General features: G+C 36.1%; 1 protein-coding gene and 1 pseudogene across 1 annotated transcript in view; one reads left to right on the top strand and one right to left on the bottom strand.

Annotated features, from left to right (window-relative positions):
- Pcdh15 (protocadherin related 15) overlaps nt 1-18,347 on the bottom strand; it is a 689,792-nt gene that overhangs the window by 503,765 nt on the left and 167,680 nt on the right. The window contains exon 3 of the mRNA XM_023723273.1: nt 5,248-5,403. Coding sequence (XP_023579041.1) covers nt 5,248-5,403 — 156 coding nt within the window. The remainder of the gene's footprint in view (nt 1-5,247; nt 5,404-18,347) is intronic.
- Nucleotides 16,094-17,085, top strand: LOC101574557 (annotated as a pseudogene).

Genomic DNA, 18,347 nt, shown 5'->3' on the forward strand with positions numbered 1-18,347 from the left:
CTTCTTTTCCTTTGCTTCTCCTTCTTCTTGTACTTCTCCTTCTTGTTCTTCTTCTTCTTGTTCTTCTCCTTCTCCTTCTCCTTCTCCTTCTCCTTCTCCTTCTTCTTTTTGCAGTACCAGGGATCAAATTCAGAACCTTGCACTTGCCAGGCAAGCAGTTATTCCACTGAGCTCTCTCGCTAATCCCCTCTTTTGTCTTAAACAAACCCCACCAGAATGGCTCCCGAAAGTGAAAAGAAGGGTGAGATAAGTATAAGTGAGGGGGAGTATTTTTAGGAAGGTTATTACTAATGTGTCTTACTGTAATACTGATTATAATGATAGTGGTTTTGTACTTTATATATTCACATGAGCACTGTGAAAAATACATTCAAAATAAACTATCATTAAGGCTTTACGCCATCATTATCTGCTTAGACTTCCTCCCAGATAGTCACATTTTACCTTCCATGTTTGTGCCTTGGCTCTCTACACCCCCAGCTAGGCATATTTATTTATCTAAGGCTTGTCTTCATTTTACTTACCTGTTTCATCTGTTCATGTTTAACATACATTTTCATATTTGATTAGATATGGATATATTCAGAAGAATTATTCTCCTAAATTATCTAGCATCTCTCATCTAAGGAAGTATTTATTTTTTGTTCATATATACATATATTTCATAAGACTGGAAATGATGGGATTAAATGACTACATGTACCTCATCCCAAAACTAACTGTATGGGATCACTTCTGTAAGCATCTAACCCACTTAAAGAAGGATAAGGCAACTTTTTGCACTTATGAATAACTTTTCAATTATACAGAAAATATACATAGTTCTAAGTGCTCTTTTCCTTCAGTACACTGTCATATAAAGGTTTTGTGTCCCTTCTGTCCCTGGTACCTGACTTTCAGAATATTTCCTAAGTTCATGCAGTCTAGTTTTCACCGTTGTGTGCTTACTAGACTAGCACTTGAATTTCATTTGCTTACTTGTGTCCTTTTTATCATGGATAAAGGAAATTTGGATAAATATCTCATCTCCAAATCTTAATGGCCATCTTAATGGCCTCGCTAACAGGAAACATTTATTCACAAAAATCCCTTAGGAATGATGATCATTGTACTACAAAGACTTTTACAAACAAGCCTGTCAAACTCCCGGATGATACAAAAGTCAAAAATTAATTGAGTGCCTCCATTTATCCAGAGATCAAAATGACTGAGGTGTTGTAGCTTATTCACAAATAAGGAATCATAAAGCCTGTTATCTTAACTTTAAATAAAATAATTCATACATAATGTTTAATGAATTATTGACACACTAATAGAAGAATATGTTAACAAAGACTGTAAGAGACTAGAATTCAATGTGTCAGGGGCTGGGGAGATAGCTTAGTAGAATAAGCACTTGTCTGGCAAGTACAAGGTCCTGAATTCCATCCCAGGTACCCCCCCACAAAAAAAGAATGTTCAAGAATTCAATGTATTATAAAAGAGCTGATTGAGCATGTCATATGATTGAACATCAGGAATACAAATCATGATTTCAATTGTTAAAATCACACACATCAAAGTGGTTATCTTAGACCACTAAGATATTTATTAATAGGTAGTTGCAGGGTAATAGAAAAAAGGTCTGATAGTCTTGATTTTGGGACTAATTTATAACCTAAATGTCAATTTATACTCCTATTTTACACCTTGTTTTATATAGGGAAGCAAAGTGAACTAATTAGGACTTCTGTAATTGTAGAAGAACTCTTTGGTAGAGCGCAGATAATGAGCTTATACCTGTCTTCATTTGTATTTCAACAAAAAGTGAAATATTCTGACACCAAACATTATGCAGAGGCCAGGGGGAGATAGCTCAGTAGAATAAGCACTTGCCTGGCAAGCACAAGGACCTAAGTTCAATCCCTGGTTCTGACAAAAAAAGAAAAGAAAATGAAAAAAATATGCAGCCCTCGATGATATATTTTATTGAGATCTTTCTAACTTTAAGTGTACTAATTGTGTGTCTAAGTGGGAAAGTGGCATGAAAATATATTGCAATCTTGCACAGAGCACAAGCATTTTCACTAATTTTAATTTATAGACAACATTGCGGACTACTGTGTACAAGTGTATCTATGTATTATACATACAAATTTAACAAAAATTTATGTAAATTAAACTTAGAATTAAGGCTATGAAAGAACAACTCAAGTATACGAGTAATAAGAAAAACAGTCGACTTCTACTTTTTTCTTGTGATCCTGTTTTCGGTATTAAATACATTTTTGATCTTTTTAGAAATATCAAACATAAGATAATATGAGAAGGCCAAAAAGGAAAATATAACCAAATGAATATATTCTATATAACCAAATCTTAGGTGTTGCAACTGTGGTGTAAGTGAGATAGAATTGCTTCAGTTGGCTGTCAGGAAATTCAGAGATTATGTATCAGTTTAGTCACATGTGGACAGAGCTGTAATAGAAATTGAATCTCTTAAAATAATGTTTAAGATGTTCAAGTTTTCATACATTTTATTACTCTAATAGACATTTTTCAGATTCTGGAGCACTTTAGATTTGAGAAAATTAAATATTAATAAGTATGAATAGTCATTGAAAGATGATTTCTAGAAAACAAATCCTCAGCTAAACTTTAAAAGATGGATGACACAGGGCCGGGGAGATAGCTCAATAAAATAAGTATTTGCTTCGCAAGTACATGGTCCTGAGTTCAATCCCTGGTACTGCCAAAACAAATAAAAATAAAATAAATGGTCACATTAAGGAAGATCTTTAATGCTTGACAACAGAGATGGCTTCTCTTTTCATTTAATTTTTTTAATCTTTCATTTATTTATTTATTTACTTGATAAAGGGTCTCACTATGCAGCTTGGACTTGTAGTGATCCTCCTGTCTCAGCTTGCACAGCACTGGGATTACAGATGTGTGCTTCCATGCCCGGTTTCAGTGGCTAGCTCGGTGCTCCAAGCGTTCTGTGGCTGGCATAGTCTGTGGGACCAGGGATTTAAGCCTGTGTCCTTGAACTTGGCAGACAGGATCTTAGTCAGCATAGCTATCTCCCCAGCCCCTTTCCTTAATAATATGAGAAACTACAAAATTTCTGAGCAGTAGAGTCACACATTTAAAATAGTATTGGGAAAAATATTTTTAACAAGCACTCAAAGATTGAAGAAGGAGTGAAAAGAATCAAATCAACAAGACATTTCAAATTAAGTTAAACATTCTAAGTATACACAAGAAATACGAGATGTAGACAAGAATGCAAAACAATTAAATATGTTATAAGACAAGGTGTACAAATTAGATCTGTTGCCTAATTCACCTACATTTCATACTCAAGTGAAATTGACATTGAAACAAGCAAAGCAAAACCTAATACAAAGGTTACAGTTCAGAAGCCAAAAGAGAACTATATTTATATATTTGAAACCAACCACACAACAACTAGTTATCTTTCACTGTAAAAGAAAACTTAAAATTGTCAAAAAGACATTAAGTTTCCACCGACTGTCTTGGTCAAGGTATTAAGGTCAGATCTATTGCATTATTCCTTTGTAATAACAATCTAGGAAATCCCAGACTAGTGAAACATTTCTACAAATTTATATGAATAGAAGAATCCTGAGTTAAATAAAATACATACTAACTAATCTCAAAGACAATATAGAGATTAAAGGCTTACCACCATGTTTAAAAACCAATTTTTATACTGATTTCCTCAAATAAATTAGGTGTACAATTATAACATTAAAAATGTCCTTAACTACGAGGTATAAAAAGTAAAGGTATATTAATATGCTGAGCTCTGAAAGGCTCAAATCAACAACTCCTGACAATTGGCACTTGTACTGATAACTCACTACTATTATGGATTATTGGACTATATTGGGTTATTTTCCTAAATTCAAGTATCTACAATCTTTGGACTGGCATCAAGTATGAAAAGGTCCCTTAAAGTCTTCTCCAAATACAGCATCTTGAACTACAATGGAACACCCATCTTAGACAAAAGAAATCAAAAAAGGGGATATATCGGAAGCCACGAAAGCTAGGAAATCAACCAAATGTGTGTAGGTGGGATTAGGCCTCAGTGCCTAAAGCAAACAAGCTGCATCAGTCCTGAGATAAACATCCTATCTAGTTAAGGTCAGCTATTAGTCGCTAAGCAACATGATTTCATGTGTTACTAACTTTGCAAAAGTATAAATAAAGGACCATTTTGCGGTGAAAAAAGAAAGAACATAGATAGATAGATAGATAGATAGATAGATAGATAGATAGATAGATAGATGATAGATAGATAGGATAGGATAGGATAGAAAGCTCTTAGTTCATTGAGAAGAAAGTTTTGTATTAATATTGTTTAGAGAAGACATCATATCTGCATCTTGTCCTCTGAATAACTACTACAAAGAGAATAATATGCAATGTATTAATTATTGTAACTGTCCTCCTAACCTGTTTTGAAACTGTCTCATTGATAGTTTATCTTTTTCTCAATAAAATGAATAAAAAAGTTTTTTTAAATGCCTTGAGTCAGAAGTTATGTGCTGAAATGTGGATTGTAATATTAATAAATTTATTTTCTGTATACCTTAATATAAACAATAAGTAATTGTTTTAGTAGTCTACAAATGTTTTCTAACTTAATAAACTAACAAAAGAAAATCGAACATTTCCTGTTTTAGAAAAGAAGATTTAGGATTTTTGGCTTAATGGGAAAATAAAGCACCTTATAATAAAGGAAGTGAGACTGCTTTCATGATTTTTTTTCCCAATACAACCAGCATTTCTTTAAAAGAGTCAGTTGTGATTTCTAGCTGCACAACTTATATATTCCAGAAACTTATTTTAAAAGTGAAGAAAACTTTAAATCAATCCACTTCAGATATTTTCCCATTAATTAACTAGCGTGATTACCTAAGAGATATAAAGACACTGGTTTAAAATGAGAATAAGTGTTCCCTACTTTGCTGCGGTAATAACTTTCTTACATAAACGAAAGAATTAACGCTTGCTTGCGGAGCTCATGTCCCAGAGCAAAGTTAATTCCTCGACTCTCCGCCGCAGTCACCTGGAAGGCGCTTCCAGCGCGCCTCCTCGCGTTGGCCTCATCACCGCTCATCACCGCTGCAGCGCGAAGCCCGCTGTAGCTGTCTTGGGAGTCAACGTGACGGTTCGCGGTAGACAGTCCCGTGTCTCCCTCCCCCCGCGAACGCAGCCCGGCGGGCGGAAACTGACCTCGTTCACCGTGGCGTGGTAGCTCTCGTGTCTGAAGGTGGGAGAGTTGTCGTTCCGGTCCCGCACCACGATCCGCACTTCGTGGTAGATGACGGTGCCCACCTTCTTGTTGACGCACTGCACTTGCACCACGATGGAGTGGATGTTCACCGGGGGCTGTAACACAGAAGGCAGGCTTTCACAAGGCGCAAGACCGAGGGAAACCGATCTCCCATCACTGTCAGCCTTGTTCATTAATAAACATTTCTACTTGTTCATTTTACATTATAACACCATAGAAAAGAATAACCATGTGTGTATTACTTTATAAAAAGAGGAAAATCATAGTCATTTCGTGTTTAGTTTTGAATTAGAATAATGCTACTCTCAGAGGATTACTGATAAAGACACAACTGAATTGATCTGACACGATAAAACATAATTTGTTTCTACATATGTTAAAGAATGTATGGGGCTGGAGAGATGGCTCAGTGGTCTAAAGCACCTACTTGGAACAAGCTTGGCAAAGTACAGGGACCGCGGTTTGATCCCCCAGCACCACATGCCAGCCAGCCCCGCCCCCTGGTGGGCTCACCTGGCCACACACACACACACACACACACACACACTAAATAAATGTAAAATAAAGAATGTATGATGCAAACTTCTAATGTTTAATAAAAAGAAAGTATAATACAAACTTCTAAACATTTTAATGCTGTTAGCAAAAAATATTGATTAGTAAATTCTAGAGAGTCTATATAATTTTATTTGCATGTCTGATAATATATGATCATTACTGATATAAATTGATATGTAGATAATCAAAAGCAAATTCATTCATAATCTCACCAAAATATCGTACTCTGTACAATTATTTTGCTGCTGTTTTCCTTCCAAATACACTCCATGAAGCAACACACACTCATGCACATACACGGACACATAAATATCATTCTTGAAAATAGGAATTCAGAGTAGTACTTCAGTGAATATGTGTGAACCTATGTTTTATGATTTAACCATACTAGATAGGGTTATAGTTTAATTTGCATAAGTAATACATTATAATAAGATGTTTCAGGCTATCAATTTTTGTCATTGAATACATTAAATATGGATGTGTTCTTCTTTGCTTAATTGATTTTGTGATGAATTTTTGAAGGAAAAAATGCATCATTAAAGTAGCATTTACTTACACGGAGGCCTGGATGGGCTTGGATGGCTGGGGTGCACACCCACACTGCAGTTGGAATAAAATACCACTAAACACTTTTCAGTGATCTTTAAAACTCAGTCTTTTCGATGTACCTGCTGGCCTCGCCCCTGGGACATGCTGCTACTGAGACTGGGTGTGGTAGCGCGTGCTTGTAATCCCAGCGTCTGGGAGGCTGGGAAATGAGGATCACTGTGAGTCCAATCTGTGTAGTGAGACCCTGTACTAAATACATGTTTTTAAAAACCCAGTCTTTTAAAACAGTTTCTCTAAATATGTCATTTTATCATAATAGCCCATCTGGATTGTATCATCTTAAATATTATGTTTCTATATGCCTACATGAGTCAAAGTATCACATTTTATTCCATATATATTATATATATTTTATCTCAAAGTATTTTTAAAAGACCTTACTACCCCCAAAAATGAAAAAAATATCAATACAATGTAACCTAATAATTTTGAATTTGCCTTAAACTAATTCATAACTTGGATGGAACAATTTAAAGTGTTGCCAGTCATGTTTGTAATTAGGATTACTGTAGAAAATGCATGTAAATTGAAGCAAGTATTGTTAGTCTCAGAAATTTTTGTGGCTAATAATGAAAAAGACAGATGAATTGACTTGAGGCTATATGAATAACTAACTAAAAAAGATAAATGGAGGCATGGGTAACTGATAGGAAGCTCTCTTAGTGAGGTGGCACTTAGCTCTGTTTTGATGCCTACCTCGTTGCCCTTTCAATCTTGATATGAACACATTAAAGTTATTTCTATAAAATCTATGAACATCATAAAACTCAGAAGAATTATAAGATATACAATGATGAAAAACAATCATCTCAATCCTGCAGCTATAGAAGCAAATGGCCAATTTTTATATGAATAAGTGCAAAGTCTCAAATTTATTTTTTGAAGTCTCCAATTTTAATGGGAAAACAGCCACCCAAATGTAACAAATGGCTGCAAATATCAATCTGAATGTATAATGAAATTTTGATGGCTGAAAGCTGATTTTTCATGCTTATACCTTATGTTGGCTGCTGTGATACTAATGCAAAATTTATATTCATTTTTAACATCAGACAAAGAAAAGGTAGATTGTAAGAGGTATCATTACAGGTGCACAGAAAGTAAAATTTGAACACTTGAAGACGAACTCATGATAAAATTTTAACATGTCCAAACTGAAGGAGACAAGAATTCCATACATCTAGAAGATTTCATGAAAAATCCCATTAGCTCATTCATTGTAGTGACACACAAAAAATTTACAATAATAAATGAAATGTTGCATAAAACATGCTTCTATGTAAACATTTTCTTTTGATGCAAAGCATCACAGAATAAGACAGACTAATCCATGAAGCAAGCATCATTGCTAAACATATCCAAATCTGAGGAAAAAATACTATGTAAAGAGAGGAAGAGTTCTCTGGAAGAGAAGAGAAATTTCCAGAAGAGAAATTTCTGGAAAAAATGTGAATTAAACGGCATCTATCTCTACTGTCCATTTTAAAGTACTCACATTAATATGTTTCAATTGTGAAGCAGAAACAGTGAGTGTGTATTTTTAGCACTCCTCACACCTCTAGAAGACAATCAGGTGAATGATATTCTTCTAAAGTTATTTGTCTTCTAAATATTTCAAGAGAGACCTATAAAACGCCTTCATCTGAACTTCTAAGTCAAAATTGAGTGGTAGCGCTGTGACAGAAAGGTCACCCTCTTTTCAAGTGGAGGAGCAAATGCAGCTGTACCGGGCCCCCTCGAGTGCTGCTAAGGACCCATAAATTAGCCGGAACCAGGTCACCTGAAACTGTGGTCGCTTTCAACTTCAGCTATCTGTGCAACGCTTAGGAGCCGGGATACCACTTAGTGGGCAATAAATTCCGACCTGAATGGACTACGCTCAAGTCAAGAATCCCTGTGGCTAATATATAACTCGTAGTGTAATTTTGCCCTGGAATATATTCTCTCTGCTGTTTAAGAAGGTCATAAATACAGCAAGTATGACTCTCCCAGGTCTATTAGTGAGAGCTTAGGGACTCAAACAGGTTTAGAAATATGTTAGCAAAATTGTGGTTTATCTTTCATCGAAATTACGTTCCGATGTTACCACTAGGAATGAGGTTTATACAAAGAAAGACGTGTAACGTACCATTGCTAGTAGATGAACTTTAACTTACATTACAGGATAACTGTGATTTCAAAGATTATTTTTGAAAGAATAACCAGGAAAGTATGAAATGAAAAGAAAACTAAAATTGCTTTTGGGAGACAGAAATGAAATTGGTTTAGTGGCAAAAGCAGTTTGGCAATTTTAGCTTTTGAAAGTCTCCTTAATTGCTTAATTTATGAAACAAAGAAGAAAAAAAAAAGTGTACGACCTATACTTCAGTAATTTCTTAAAACAAGTTCCATTTATATATATCTAGAAAGGAAAATGGTGCTCCTAATTTCAAAACATGAATGAATAGTTAACATAATACAAGCACTACCCAGCACTCTTCTGTAATTTAAAGGAAATTGAGATTTTTCTAGAAATCGTATTATTTGGACTGCTTAATGTTTTGGAGGACTCATTTTTTGGAAGGAAATAATTTTTTGAGCTAAGCTAAATTATTTATTGTTCAGGTAAAATAAATAGAATCTTCACATGAGTGACAGTTTCTGTAATTTTTTTCTTCCTCTGGACTTACTGTACTTTGACAGAATGACAATTCTTCATAATTCCACAAATAATAGGAAAGAAAATGGAAATAAGATAATGTCTTTAGAAATTATTTTTAAATAAAATATAAGTTTAAAGGAAATGACATCAAAGTTGTTCACGTTTCTCACAAGTTAAATTTTCATGGTGAGTAATAGTATAGTCACAGAGGTTACTTAAGAAGAGAATACCAAATTGAAAATATAACTATGCATGTGTAATATGTAGATACATTTGTTTATATTTTCCACAATGAATAATTAAGTATGTTCAGGCATTCTTATAGGACATGTTTTGTTTTATGCAAAGTGTTATGTGGGTTGGGATTGTTATGACCTCCTCCTCGGGCATGAAGCATATGTCGTATAAAGTTGGAGGAAATGAATGTAAACAATTACAATGAAAGTTTAAAGTGTCTATTTTAAAGTTATGAATCATAGAGCAAGGAACTACATTCCAGTGTTACCATTATGAAATAACATTGCATAAAGAACAACATGCAGTACATCCCTTGCTAGTAGACCAATTTTATCTATGTTCCTGGATAAAGGTGATTTTAAAGACTATTTTTGAAAGAATACGAAGGAAAGTATGGAAATAATAATTTAAAAATCTAAATTTCATTCAAAAGGCATATGAGCTTGGTCCTCCTAGATAGCAATCTATATATTTCTAAAAATAAATTATATGAAAAAAATACAGATTGAACAAAGGAATACAGCAGGTTTTGACAAATACAGCAGTATGTAATAAAGAAATCTCCACTACCCAGATCAGTAACTCTTTCTTCGGTACTGGGGATCAAACTCTTGCACTTGCCAGGCGGGTCCTTAGGTGACAGAGATACCTCCCCAGCAAAGACCAAAACTCTTTTGGGGCACTATATCTAGAAAACAGTGAGTAAAGAAAGATGTTCTAACAGTTAAGAGGTTATTTCACGCTCCAAGTGAGAACCATGAAAGCTTATAATGTTATACTCATAGATGCACTTGCATGATGCTGTACGGTTATAAGGCTGCTAATCTTAAGCAGTTGAATGGTTAGCGAGAGGGCTCAAAATTATTGTGAAAGAAGAGAAACTAAGCTTTTGGCACTATCAGGAATACAATTGATCTCTTCAAATAGTTCTTTTTCTTATGAATTTAGGACAAGGTCTCCAGGGTTTCCAGGGTCTCACTACATAGATCAGACTCATAGTGAGCCTCCTGTTTTCAGCCTGCCAGGGGCTGGGATTATAGGCATGTGCCACCATGCCCACTCTCAGTTGCCATCTCATTGTGCCCTGGGGGTGGGGCCAGCATGGCATGACAGGGATCAAACCCTGGCCGCTGTGCTTTGCCAAAGCAGGCACTTTAGTCCACTGAGCTATCTGGCCGGCTTCTGCTCAAATACTTCTAGTACAATTTATCTCTGTTTAAATAGTTCTAAAATTATGCCCAGAATTTTGATATAAATATTATATGACTTGCTACAATCATACATTTCTTACTGTTTTAATCGCTGATGCTATCTTAACCAGTAGTTCATGCCCAATATTGATTAAAGAATGCTGGCCACTTGCAACAACTTGTTATTCATACATAATGTTCCTTTGTTACAGACATTTCATTTTCCTAATAAATATTATATTTCGGTAGTTTCATCTTTTTTGACTCTTGATTTTTGTGGTAGATTAACTAATGGTCAGTTTGTAACACCCACATAACCTGAATCAGCGTGGTGCTCAGTGTGGAAGGCCCACCCAAGGATTGTTGCCAAAACCATAAAAAGAGAACTAGAGGGGAAAATGGTGTGCTGTTGATTCTCTTGAAGGAGCTCCCTCACACTGGCCTCCCTGACATGAACTCAGCTGTTATCAGTGGAGGACCTTGTACCCTCAGTAATGCTCAGGATGACTGTGGCAATTTTCAGGAGAACCCTGGTCCTCAGTTTGAGCATTACTCCCCTGACTGTGGAGAGGAAGATGCTGCACAGCTCAGTCTCCTGAAGAAGCTTACATTGGCTTTCCTGACAGGAACTCAGCTTTCCTTCTCATGGAAGGAGTTTGTGACCTCACTACCCATGAAGATGGCTGTGGTAGTCTTCAGGAGAGGTATGGTTATTACTCTGAGTGTTGCTTTCAGTGCAGATCCTTTACCTGCTGGCCCAGATCCTTCATCCCACTTGCTCAGGCTTTCTAGCTTCCACCACTGACCCTGGGGCTTTCCCAGGGCAACTCCTTGATACAGACTTGCATGAGACAATGTTGTAGGCTCTAGGCCTCCAGTTGGACTTGTTGAGGACATTAGTTTGGGCTCTAGGTCTTCTCCTGAACTCAGGAAGAGCATTGCCATGGGATTCAGACCCTCAGCCTGATTCTTTGGGTTTCCAGTGTGTGGACACATCTCCCCCATGCTTCTGCATTTGATTCTTTGGGTGAATATTATAAAATAATCCTATGGATGATGTGTCCAGTATTAAGTCTTCTAAACTCTGACAACAAGAATTTTATGTCTTTTTTGTATAGTGTAATAATTTATGTAACTTTACTAATAAGAATGAAGCAAGAACAAAACAACAGTGACCGAGAGGGAAAGATTTATGGATGAAGCTTGAAAATCAGCAACTGGTTGGTATGCCTATGACTACATATGAAAATTGTCGAATTAAGTTTGAGTTTTGGGGCTTGGTATTTTTATTTTTTATTTTTATCTTCAGACATTTGCATTAAAATATTTTAATTAGATTATCTTTTAAAAATTGTTAGGCAGTATTGTTTATACAAAAATCATTTTCAGGTTTTCTTACATTTAAAAAAATCATTTACTTATCTATTTATTTGGTACAGGTCCTCACTATGCCGCTCAAACTTATAGTGATCCTCCTGTCTCAGGCTCCCCAGTACTGGGATTACAGGCATGCACCACCACACCCAGTTTTGGTAGCCAGCTTGACATAGGGCCAGCAAGGCATGCAGTTCCAGGGATCAAACCCAGGTCTTTGAATTTGCCAGGCAGGTGCTTAGACCAATGAGCTATCTCCCCAGCCCCCTAAAATTGCTTTTAGTTTTGTGCAGCTGTACTTGTACTTGTGGAAATAAAAGGTTATTGATAGATTCAAAGAACAAACTATATAAAGTATGATTTCCATTACTTTCCCCGGTAAATACTATTTATGGTAGTTGCTGCTAGGTATAACTGTGCACAGATCTACCAGCGATCTCATGTCCTTTTGGCTACAATTAATTCAGCATAGTGACTATTCTTTCTCTTCTTAGATAAAACACAACACACACACACACACACACACACACACAAAAAAAAAATCCAGCAAGTCTCTGCGCAGGATACCTGAGCAGAATGAAACGTGACCCCTATCTCTTTCACCTGTATGACAATAAACTCAAAATTTCAAGACCTAAAGCTAAGATTTAAACTAAAACAGCCCAAAGAAAACATAAGGAAAACATTTCAATAATTTAAAGCATGAATATAGAAAAAAAAATTTTGATAAATTCCCAAAAACAAAATATAAAAGCAAAAATAGATAAGCAGGATTACATCAAACTAAGAAGTTTCTGCACTGCAAACACAGTTGACACAGTAAAACAACAATTTACAGAAAAGAAAGAAACTTTAGAAAATCATCTGAAAAAGGATCAACATCTAGAATATTATATGTTAAAATATTTATAAATACTAAAAGACTCAGTAACAATCTAACTAAAAGTAGGCAAAGACTCTTCTTAAAAGTGAAAATTGAAATAGACAACAAGTGCTGCGTTACATGAGCTTCCAGGGAACTTCAGGTTAAAAATCACAGTGAGATGACATCTAACCCTAATCACAGCAGCCTCTGTCAAAAGACAAAGCACAACAGAACCAAGACAGATGTGGGCAAGAGGTACCATCATCTTCTGTTGCGAGGAATGTTAATCAGTGTACCCTTCATGGAGACACCATGAAGAATCCTTGGGAAGCTAGAAGTAGAGTGCTTTGGCTTATAACCAACGTAGGGCTGTTGAGATAGCTCAGCGGTCTAAAGTGCCTACTTAGACAAGCTCAGGAAAGCACAGGACACATGGCTAGATCCTCAGCACCACATGCTGTGCCAGTCCCCCACCCCAGGGTGGCTGAGCCAGCCCCCCGCAAAAAAGTACATGATGGCAGCATATCAAATGGAAAACAGCAAATCTGCATTTATTTCTACACAGTTCACAAAGGCTGAGACACAGCAGCCCTGGATGAGGACATCAAGACAACATGGCACACATAAACAATGCGTCATTATTTAACCTTTAAAATGAATGTCATTTGCAATGAAGTGGATGGGACTACAGGCCATTAAGGTGAATCAGGCACACAAAAGTAAATACTGAACAAGTCTCTCACAACTGGATATTTAAAAGCCAATCTGTCAAAATGTTGGCTATCCTTGTAGCCCTTCTTTTTCTCTACTTAAAACTTTAGTTGCTAACCCTCCAGAAGAGAAGTTTAATGATACTATTACCCTATAACATAGGCAGTTGAGCTTAATGTCACTATCTGTGTGGCTATCAAATGCCTTAGACATAACATGGAACAGGTTTTTTTCTTCAATCATTAATATTCTAAACTTCAAATCCCTATAGTGTTTAGACAAGACATCATGTCTGCATCTTGTACGATGAAACACTACTACGAAGGCAACAATATGCAATGTATTAATTATTCTAACTATCCTACCACCCTGTTTTGAAACTGTCTCATTGCTATTTCTTTCTCAATAAAATTAATTAAAAAATAAAAGTAAATCTGGGTATAAAATATTGGTTAATAGAGGGTGGAAAGGGGTGGAGGACAGGCAGACATGGAAGGGTAGATAACAGGGACTTAAACAGAATCACATAAAATTAATAAATTCTAGCCTGGCCTGGAGACATACTCTTATAATCCCAGCACTCCAGAGGCTGAGGCAGGAGATTTACTGTGAGTTCAAGGCCAGTTCAAACTGTCTAATGAGACCTTGCCTCAAAAGACTAAATAAATAAATATATTTTTAAAAAATTATTGATTGATTGATGAATACAGGGTCTTGCTATGAAATGCAGACTCATAGTGATTCTCCTACTCAGCCTCCCCAGCATTGGGATTACAGGTGTGCACCACCATGTCCGACTCCAAGGCTGGCAGGGAATGTAGTACTGGGGATTAAATTCAGGATCTTGTGCTTGTCAGGCAGGCACTTATGCTGCCAAGCTATCTCCCAGCCCAATAAATTCTTAATAGTATGTTTAGAAAAAAATCAATAAATAAAATGAAAGTAAAATATTCTAGTATTCTTTTTATAAATTTATGAAAAGTAAAACAAAATTGCATAACAAAGTAATAGGAGACTAACGATAGTTAATACCTTGCATATTATTATCTTCAAATTACAAGATATGGGCATTAAAATTTCTCCACATGATTTTAGCACTAACTTTCTTTTTCAGTGAACTGAGACCCACTGACAGGATAAGCGACTTGCATTATATTCCCTTTTCCCCTCCTGGATCCTTTTTCCTTTTGAACAATTTCTTCCCCTCTCCCAATCTGGTGCACACTTTTCACTTTGTTTAGTCTTTCAGTTTCTTACACAAGGGAGACAATACGCTGTTTACACATGAGCATCTGATTTATTTCACTTGAACATAGTCTCAAGTTTCACCTATTTACCTATAAAAGTTTCAAGTCTATCCTTCTATAACGTTGCATAATAGTTCATTGTATGAAAATACTACATCTTTTTTATCCATTCCTTATTTGATAGCCATTTGGTTGTTTCCAGGATTTATCTGTTACAAATTGTGCTGCTATAAACCAAGGATATGTCCTAGGTTTATATATATCACTGTGGTATGTTTTTAATTCTTCTCAGAAGATACCTGGAAGGGGAATATCTGGGTCAAATGGGACCTCTAATCCTAGCTTTTTGAGGAGTCTCTATTTTGATTTCCACAATGGATGTGCCATTCTGGACTCCCACCAACTGTGGAGAAGGTTCCTTTCTCCTCAAAGCCCCTCTAGCATTTGCTATTGGTTGATTTCTTGATGATAGCCATTCATTCTTGGGTCAGATAAAATTGCAGTGTTATTCTAATTTGCATTCCTCAAATGACCAATGATGTTGAACTTTTTTCATATAGTTATTTGCTATTTTTCTTTCTTCATCTGAGAAGTATGTATCAAATCCAGATGCCCATTTTGGGGTTGGTGTTTTCAGTTTGGGTGGGGGCATGATTTTTTTCAGTTCTTTATATGTTCTAGACAAATCCTTTTTCTGAGGAAACATTGGCTAATTTTTTTACCATACTTTGGGTGGCCTTTTCACTCTGTTGCTGTTTCCTTTTCATGTGTAGAAGCTTTTTAATAAGATGATATCCTAGTTGTTAATTCCGTGAAGTATTTCCCATGTATTCTGTGTTTTGTTCTTAGACTCTTCTTATACCTATGTCTTCAAGATGTCTAGCCACTTTCTCATCCAGTGGATTTTGTATTTCTGTTTTAATATAGAGATTTTTGATCCATTTCAACATTAGTCTAGTGTATGGGGATGGACATGGATACAGTTTCAGCCTTCTACATGTACAGAGCCCAATTGTTCAGCACATTTGTTAAAGAGGCTTTCCTGCCATTAGCATGATAGCAGAAGAAATATGTATTTGACATTTGTCTGTCATATTTCAGGAAATCTAGAAGAGCTGAAAATTTATAAAGATGAAGTAATAGAAGAATAGGATCAATTGGGATAATTGTCTTGATTAAATTTGTATATTTAAATAATATTTATAAAAAATAAAAAGGTGAGACCAGGCTGTGGCTGCATGGGGCCGGCAGCCTCACCTTCACCTCTCCGACCTTGGATTCACTGTCTCAAGAGGCAGTTGCCTGCTGCCCACCCTCCCATGGTCTGTAGCCCCTTAGTTGGCCACTGCCATGGGCACCAACAGTCTTGCCGCTGGGGCACTCTTGGTATGGGCCAGCACCCTGCCCCTGCAGACCAGGAACCTGCTCAACTGGCGCAGCCTGCGGAAGAAGTGCCCATCCACACACAGCAGGGAGCTTAAAAAATGAATTGCTTTTTCATGTGACAAAGGCTTCACACATGGTTAGGCAAGTGGTGTATGGCTGAGCAGCCACAGGGGTACCCACCCAGGTGCTTGAATGTCAGGGATGCTTTCCTGAAGACCTTCCTGGAAACTTGCTTCAGATCATTATGAGTGAATAGCTGTACACAGCTTCAAGATTGTATCCAAAAGATGTTGAGTGGTGGAGTTCCCAAATCAGATTTGGTCAAGCATTTTCTAGAAGTCTTGGCCTGTACTGTATTTCATACAGTAGGGAAGATAAACCCAGATAAAAGAGAGGAAATGAAAGTTTCTGCAGAACTGTTCATTGTAGAATCAAATTCTTCATCATCAACTAGAAATGCTGTTGATACGGCCTGGTAAGTCCTTGGAGTTGTAGAGCTAGATACTGTGATCATCACTTCACCTCCCATTGAAGGTGGAGTTAATCTTTCCTTGGAACATTTACAGCCTTACTGGGAGGAATTAGAAAACTCAGTCCAAAGCAAGAAAATTTCTTCTATATGTACCTGTGACTTAGACAAAACACATTTGGAGCAGGTGTATCAGTGGGCACAGGTAAAACCAATTAGTAACCAAGTCAATCCTGACTCTGCTGTGTGATACCACCTGATTTGACCACATTTACTAAACAGTTTAACATACACAAATTAACTCATAATGATCCAAAAGAACTGTTCTGAAACAAATTCCCGAGTAGGTATTCAGGAAAGTATCCCTGACATTCAAGCACGTGAGTGGGTACCACTCTGGCTGCTGAGGAACTCGTCCATTGTGAAACGTAGAGGGATCATCAAATCAAAAGGCTACATTTTGCAAGCCCAAAGAAGGGGTTCTTAACTACACCTTGGCATTCATAACCTGTTGGCATGTGGTTTTTCTTAAATATAAAATTGAGATTTTACTATGAATAACCACTGCAAAGACAACAATATGCAATGTATTAATTATTGAAACTGTCCTATTCATCAGTTTTGAAACTGTCTCATTGCTATTTGTTTCTCAATAAAAAAATAAAATTGAGATGTGTGAAATCTAGCTGGGATCTATTAATAGTGTCACTGAGTCATATATTCTTCATTATGTTGGATAGTATATTGTCTCTCATGTTTTGAGTACTTCTTTTGCCTCCATTCAGTCCACTCACATGAACCACTGTATTGTTTTTATTTAAAATTGTTTTCTATTTAAAATTGTCTTTATAAAGAAAATACATGGCATATATTTTTCCTTTATTTTTATGAGTAATAGAAATCAAGAAAATGTGTTGGTAGATATATTCTGGCCTAGGCATCAGGATAATGTATATACATATTTTTTTTTATTTTCAAAAGTATCATTGCTTTTTACTCTACAATACAGTAAAGCAATCTAATTTCAGTTTAAAACTGAAATACTGGAAGATTTTTTTAAAATAACTATCTCTTAGAGTAATTTGAGTAGTTGAGATCTAGCAGTGTAAATAAATTTTGTTCAATACATGGATAGAAAAAATTTTTATATGACCTAGCTTGTAGTTTACCTATGATTTAACCATGTATTGCTGTGCCATATTGTTTTCTTCCTATTTACAAAAACAAATCAAAGTAAATCTGAAGTCTCCTTTTGAAATTGTTGTTTGAAGGATTTATTAAAACTCTTACCATCTCTATACTCTTTTTAATTCTTAATCCATCTTTGAAGTATTGCTACTCCCTTGAGTTGGTAAGTATTGCACACAAATATGTGCTAGGCACGGGGGCTCTAGACAGAAGACGAAGCACAGAGCCACAGTCAGTTATATGATATCTGTTTCTCATTAATAACTGAAAAGGAGGTACCAAAGCCAGAAAAATGTAGAAAGAAAATCTTTACTTCAGGGCCAACATTGCCTATTTGGACAATTTTGTTTGAGCTGTGACCATAACTCTTGTTTTCTTTGGTGCTGGGGGTTGCACCCAGGCCCTTTGCTAAAATTGCAAAGGCTTACTTCTTAGCTACCCCACAGCCTGGTCTTAACTGTCTTAAACCAGAACAATACAATCAAAACTTTAGGGCTAGAAGAGATTGCAGGTCATTGAGTGTAATTCACTAGTTTAAGAACAAGAAAACTGCAAATAAAT

This window comes from Octodon degus, unplaced genomic scaffold, assembly GCF_000260255.1.
Source record: "Octodon degus isolate 3935 unplaced genomic scaffold, OctDeg1.0 scaffold00005, whole genome shotgun sequence".
NCBI lineage: Eukaryota > Metazoa > Chordata > Mammalia > Rodentia > Octodontidae > Octodon > Octodon degus.